At 39.2% G+C, this 6,257-nt stretch overlaps 1 protein-coding gene across 3 annotated transcripts in view; it reads left to right on the top strand.

Moving 5' to 3' along the window:
* Window positions 1–2,181: 2,181 nt before the first annotated feature.
* usp34 (ubiquitin specific peptidase 34) overlaps window positions 2,182–6,257 on the top strand; it is a 55,668-nt gene continuing 51,592 nt past the window's right edge. For all 3 annotated transcript variants that reach the window (XM_080881320.1, XM_080881319.1, XM_080881318.1), the window contains exon 1: window positions 2,182–2,516. In XM_080881320.1, the coding sequence (XP_080737446.1) occupies window positions 2,474–2,516 (43 nt within the window). In that variant the 5' untranslated portion in view covers window positions 2,182–2,473. The remainder of the gene's footprint in view (window positions 2,517–6,257) is intronic.

The raw sequence follows: 6,257 nt of genomic DNA, 5'->3' as shown, positions 1-6,257 counted from the left end.
CACGCCTGATCTACATTTTATACAACACGTGGAATGTTATGTTTCCATCCACACATATGATGCCACCAGGCTGCACCTCAAGACTGTCCAGGAGCTCCTCGGGGAGCAGATAGGTGCATTCTCCAATGTTGTCATGGCAGGCATACAAACTGCAGAGCATTACTTTGAGTTGCTGCAATGAAATTTCTGCAAAATGGACCAGCTACCCACATACTTTTTCACTTTGATTTTGTAGGTGTCTTTGAAGCAGCACTTTGTAGGTTGATCATTTTCATCAAACGATGTAGCATTTTTTTGTTCTTGGTGCATTACTCACTCCATATCAGTGTAGGTATAAAAGACTTTCCAATGAGATCAGATGTGTTTGCTAAGTGCTGCTCTAATATTCATGTTAAATAGTTTGGTCAGCCTATGTACAAGTTTGTACTTTTTTTAAAAGATTTTTTATTGGCAGAGACAGTGATGATAGACAGGAAATTGGGGAGAGAGAGGGGGGAGACATGTATTAAAGGGCCACGGGTCAGACTCAAACCCAGGCCTACTGCATTCCGGCCACATAGCCTTGCTCACCCAAGATCTTTTTTTAAAAAACAAGTTCTCTGTTTCAGGTTGTTTTTTCTTCTACTTTTGGATTTGTATACAGGGGGAAATCCTTATATGTTCATCTAAAATGTACATCTCTGGTTGTAGCAGGTGTTTGGATTGTCAACCAATCAGAGGAAAGTTGGATTAAACGGAGGTGGAAGGAAGAAAACAGCTGCCCCAAGGCCCAGTACAATATAAATAAGGATTATTTTTTTAGCTGTTAATCAATGCAAAGCTACTATAGTAGGGTCACACATACAAATATATTGCTGGAGATGAGCATAATAGGTTCTGCTATAAAAGTTGTACTGCAAAAGTATCAAGGTTTGGGTTAGCAAGATTATCGCCTTCCTTTTTCCAGCTGCTTCCTTTTGGGGTGGACACAGCTGAGACCAACTAAAATCTCCTTCCATCTCAGCTTATCCCTATAATCCTCTTCTGTCACACCAACCCAGCAAAGACATATGAGGTCCTCCCTCCCCTTTTCCACCTATCTGACAGCTCTGTATTTACTATCTTTTCCCCAAAATATCCACTATCCCAGTTCTGCACATGCTGAAACCATTTCAGCCTTACCTAGTCGGATGGTAAATGGTAAATGGCCTGTATTTGTATAGTGCTTTACTAGTCCCTAAGGACCCCAAAGCACTTTACACATCCAGTCATCCACCCATTCACACACACATTCACACACTGGGGATGACAAGCTACATTGTAGCCACAGCCACACAACTCGACCACCTCCAACTCGGCCTCCTGTCTTTTTGTTGGTACCACTGTCTCGAAACCATACATCATGAAAATGGTTCTTTGTAAACCTGTATATACATATATATTCCATTACAAGTCATGAATGATTGATGATTAATGATTACATTAATCATTTATAATATTTCGGATCCATTTAATGTCATTACAAAGAAAACAACAATAAACATGCTTTTCTGTCAAAAACAAGGATAAAGAGGGTTGCCCAGGTTTTTAAGGTGATTTCATAAACATACATTTAAATGTCAGCGCAGAAAAACCTGTAATATCAGACAATACGTATACAGTAGTATGCACAAATGTAGTAGAATAAATGCACAGAGCACATGTAGACACTGCTCGAACAGTGTGATGTTCTGCTCTTTGAACTGAATACATTAATAATTCAATTCAACTAAAGTAACCAAATGAACTATGAACTAACTAATGAATTAAAAGGTATTTGAATTTTTAAACAGAGGAACTTGTACTTGAGCTGAGGTGACGCAAAAATTTCCCCGTTGTGGGATCAATAAAGTCTTATCTTATCTTGTCTTGTCTTATCTTATCTTATCTTATCTTATCTTATCTTATCTTAACATTTTAATAAATATTTTCCCTAAATTATAACAATATAGAAACACAAAGCGTGTTTGTCTAAAAAGAGGGGCCAACTATTCATATTTTGTGGAAACATGCTGTTTTCACTCCATTTGCCCTTGAGATTGTGATTAGAGGTTGTGAATATTACCTCATTTGAAAGTTATCGCGAGACAGCCGAAGAAAAACGAACTGGCGGTGGAGAGAGGACGTAAAGTCCCGAACGGTCTCCATGCTGTGTCGCCCCCCCTCCTTTTCCAACATGGCTGCTCTGCCTGCGCTCTCAAGTATCGCACAGATTGGAGACTGACTCGATCTCTTCCTTACAGAGCCTCTTTATTTTTGGTGTACATCAAATTCGTTTGGATGCAAATCCCGTTCTGTACTTCACTGCTCCTCCTGGTTTTATTTAGTGGAATAACCTTCACCAATTACTCCTTCCAGTGGGCCCTTTTATCCTCAAAACAACTAACTGCCAGCCAAAAACTGTTTCCAGTGCAATGGTTTGAGTTGGTGTACTTAGTTTGCCTCTTCATGAACAATGTGTGAAAACTGCGCCGAGCTGGTGGAGGTTTTAAATGAAAGTAAGTAAACAAATCGTGTCATTTACGTAAAGCTGAACTAGCTGCTTGGTGTTAGCATCGCTGTCCACTGAAGCTTGATGGAAGCATGTTAGCTTGTTGGCTAACTAAATGTAACTTTGTGTGCTTTCTTGGTTAGCTGTCCTTTAAATCCAGCCATAAGACACTGGAAACAATGACATTTCAGCAGCTTATTTTGCAGTAGTATTTTCATGTGAGACAGCATTGCTTTGGTATAAATACAAATGCCATTTTCTCTTTCACATTGGCAGTCAGTTTTGGGCCCGTCAAACACTGCTCACAAAACTCTAGCTTCAAATATCTAATTAATTCAGTCGGATTTCTGCATGACATTACAGCCTTGTGTTAAAATACTTCAAATCTGTTGGACAGGGAGTACATAAGATATTTTGAAAGATGTCGATGTTGTTAAAAAGCGCGTTGCTCGGGTTTGGAAGTTAGCTAGTGCAGCTAGCGAGCAGGCTGACTTTGTTTGATGTGTTTGTCAGGTCAGTCTGCTAGCTGTCCTCTCCGCTGCCACCCATTGTTTTGCAGACGGCCACATTCACAGTTCTGAATGGGCCTGCTTCTCCACAACACGCCCATGGTTAATAGTGCTGACACGAAGAGGAACATGTGTATTTCTTATGTGTGTTTTGGCCAAGTCTATAAAATGTTAGTCTAAGCTAGCCGCAACTAAGCTAGCCCCCCCCCCCCCCCAAATTAACGGCTGCATCGAGGCGCATATTTTGGCATATAGCACGCCGTTAATCCTCGGTAGCTTGCTTATTTGTTCTCTACTAATGTTTTTAGCACACTAGCTTAACTTCTTCTTTGTTTTGTTGGTCATTCTTGTCTTGCCACGGAACTCCATGTCACCCTCACGGCTAACGTCAGCTTAAGCAAAGCAAACATAAATACAAGGTTGCTTTTATTGCTAAAAACTTAGCCGTTAATCTAGGCTTGCTAACTGGGCCTTGCTGGACTTTACGGGTGTCCGAAACTCATCGGAAAACGATTTTTAACACAAAGTCGATAATTTTTCAAAGTCTTTACATAAATTGATAGACGGACTGTTAGCGGTTTTCCCTTGTTCCATAAACTTGTCTGTGAATTGAAAGCTCCTGCTGGAGGCTCTGGAGACAGCTCCTTTTACAGACTGACTGCGGCGTGGCGTGCTACATCATATTTAAAATGGAACAGAAGATAATGTAGATAACTTCCTTTTGACAAGCTGTAATCTCTCAAAGAAGAAGACTTTACGGCGTGTGTTTCCAAATATTTAGGGTTTAGCTGTGGAGTGTATTACTCAAAGTGAAAACACTACAGACATGAGTGACAATTGAATGCTGTCATAACAGCCGAATAATAGCCAGGAAAAACTCCTTTTAGGGAGACTTTTAGAAATATACTACAGTACAAATGCACAGGCAGACCTTTAACTGCTTTCATAGAATAGAACAGAGTAAACTTTATTGTGGTTATGCAAGTAAATTTAATATAGACTGGCATCCCGCAAAAGAGAGCCTATCCTATTGGAAAAAACAATAATAAATGAATAATAATAGATTATTACTCCAGATTAAGATGAATATATATATGTGTGTGTATATATAGGGTATATAAGGATAGTCCTTAAAGTTCTTGGCAGTGCAAGTTATTGTAGTGTATTGGGGGTTGGCGAAGGCCACAGCTGGTCAGGAAAAAGCTGTTCCTCAGTTTGTTTGTATGGGATATTATTGATCTGCATCGTTTGCCTGGTGGCAAAAGATCAAATAGAGGGTGTGTGAAGTGACTGACATGATGCTTTCAGCCTTCTTCCACAGATGGTTGATGTAAATGTCTTCTGGCTTTGGGAGTTCCAACCCCATCACATGCTTTGCAGTCTTCATTACACTGTGTAGAGGCTTCAGCTTAGCAGCTGTGCAGACTCTGTATCACAGCGTGATCCAGTTTGTAAGGATACTGTCAGTCGTGGTTCTATTGAATGCTAGCCGAAGTTTTTCAGAGAGCTGTGCTTGTTTCAGATATTTTAGGAAAAATAGTCTTTGGACTTTTTTGACCAGGCTTTGGGTTTTGAATGTCCAAGTCAAAGGTTTGGGCAAGTTAAATCCAAGGAACTTCAGTCTCTACTACTTTGCCACATATGTGAAGGGGCAGGTGGGCTATACTTCCTGTTCCTATTCCCAGTCTTCGATCAGTTCATTGGTTTTTATAAGTTTTAAGGACCAGGCTGCTCTTCTCACAGCAGTATGCCAAACGTGCCATTTGAAACCTGTAAGGTGTTTCATTGTCAGTGATCAGACCAAATTGCAAATTTGCATTGATGAGTAGAGGTTGAACAGTTTTGAACTGGGAACATAACCTGAGTTTTGTGTGTTCAGGACGGTGGTTAAAGAGCTGTTTTCAAAGTTGCTGTGGGCGTCTGGTAAAGAAGTCAGATACTTACATATTGAGGAACCAAAGCACATGTTGTTTATTTTGCTGTTAAATGAGGCACTAAAATCCACAAATGGTTTACTCATATAATTGTTAGGTTTCAGCAGTGTATATGTCTATTGGCCACACTAGGACCCCTAAAACAGAGATCTTGCTTTTTTTTTTAGTGTGAAAACTTCAGAGTTGTGGTTTAGTTTAGAGAAGTATAAATAGACTTTTGAAAAGGACAACAGTGATACCAAAATTTACTTTGTGTCTGTGTCTTAGCAGCCTGAAAAATCAGGGCAACAACTAGGTGCATTTTTATTTTTCTAACTTTTGGAAAATGTGAGAATTACATGTAAGCCTGCAGTCTGGGAGCAACATGCTCCATTGGGATCATATGATACCAAGACATCTTAAAGATATGATGGTTCATCATCATTTATGACTTTATATGTTTTTATGGATTTCAAATTCAATTGTGGATTAAATAGGGAGTCGGTGAAGAGAAGGTATTATGTAATCTGTTTCTAGACCCTGTCAGTATTCTGGGGGCTTTAGAACAGCCTGCTAATGTGAAGAAGTCACATGGATTAGTTTTTTAGGATGTTTGTAATTTTAGCAATATTGCACAAATGAAAGAACACAATGCAATACTAGATATTTCCTTAATGTGCGAGTTAAAGAACAGATACTAGTCAAAGGTTGCATTTTCATTCGATCCCAGAGGTGCTTGCTGGGGTCGAACTATACGCTCTTATACAGCAAAGTGAGAAAAACTGCTCTTTGTGGGCTTGCCTTTGGGGACATTGTTATGTTGAAACAGGAAAGGGCTAAACCCAGACCATTCCCCAAAAGCTGGAAATGCACTATTGTCTTAAAAATGTTACCGTAAAAATACAGATATGACAAATGATTGGAGTCACTACAATTTCTGCATCTCCCTTCACTTCCAGTTTATTCAATCCAATTTTATTTAAAGGTAAATTTTTTAACACAATAGTTTTACAGAGTGCTATATAAGGCAGAAAACACCACACGGTTTAATTAATAAAACAATAAATAGAAGGTAAGAACATATCAGTATTATTCTGATTTAAGAGCCAGAAAAAACACTAAGGCCTAAAACTAGAGACAACAGAAGGATCCAAATTTGTTTTGTATAATGAGAGGTTGCATCACAGCTTGTTTAAAGTAAGCAGGCACAATTCCAGAAGTGAGACTGGTGTTAATAATAGTTTTAATATTTGGCCCAGTAGTTTCCCAGAGCTTTTAAAAAGCAGACTACATCAGTGAGACTGGGACAAGAAGCTGGCTTAAGCT

This window comes from Rhamphochromis sp. 'chilingali' (assembly GCF_963969265.1).
Source record: "Rhamphochromis sp. 'chilingali' genome assembly, chromosome: 4".
Classification (NCBI taxonomy): domain Eukaryota; kingdom Metazoa; phylum Chordata; class Actinopteri; order Cichliformes; family Cichlidae; genus Rhamphochromis; species Rhamphochromis sp. 'chilingali'.
Note: the sequence above shows the minus strand (reverse complement) of the source record. Positions and strands in the feature narration are given on the sequence as shown.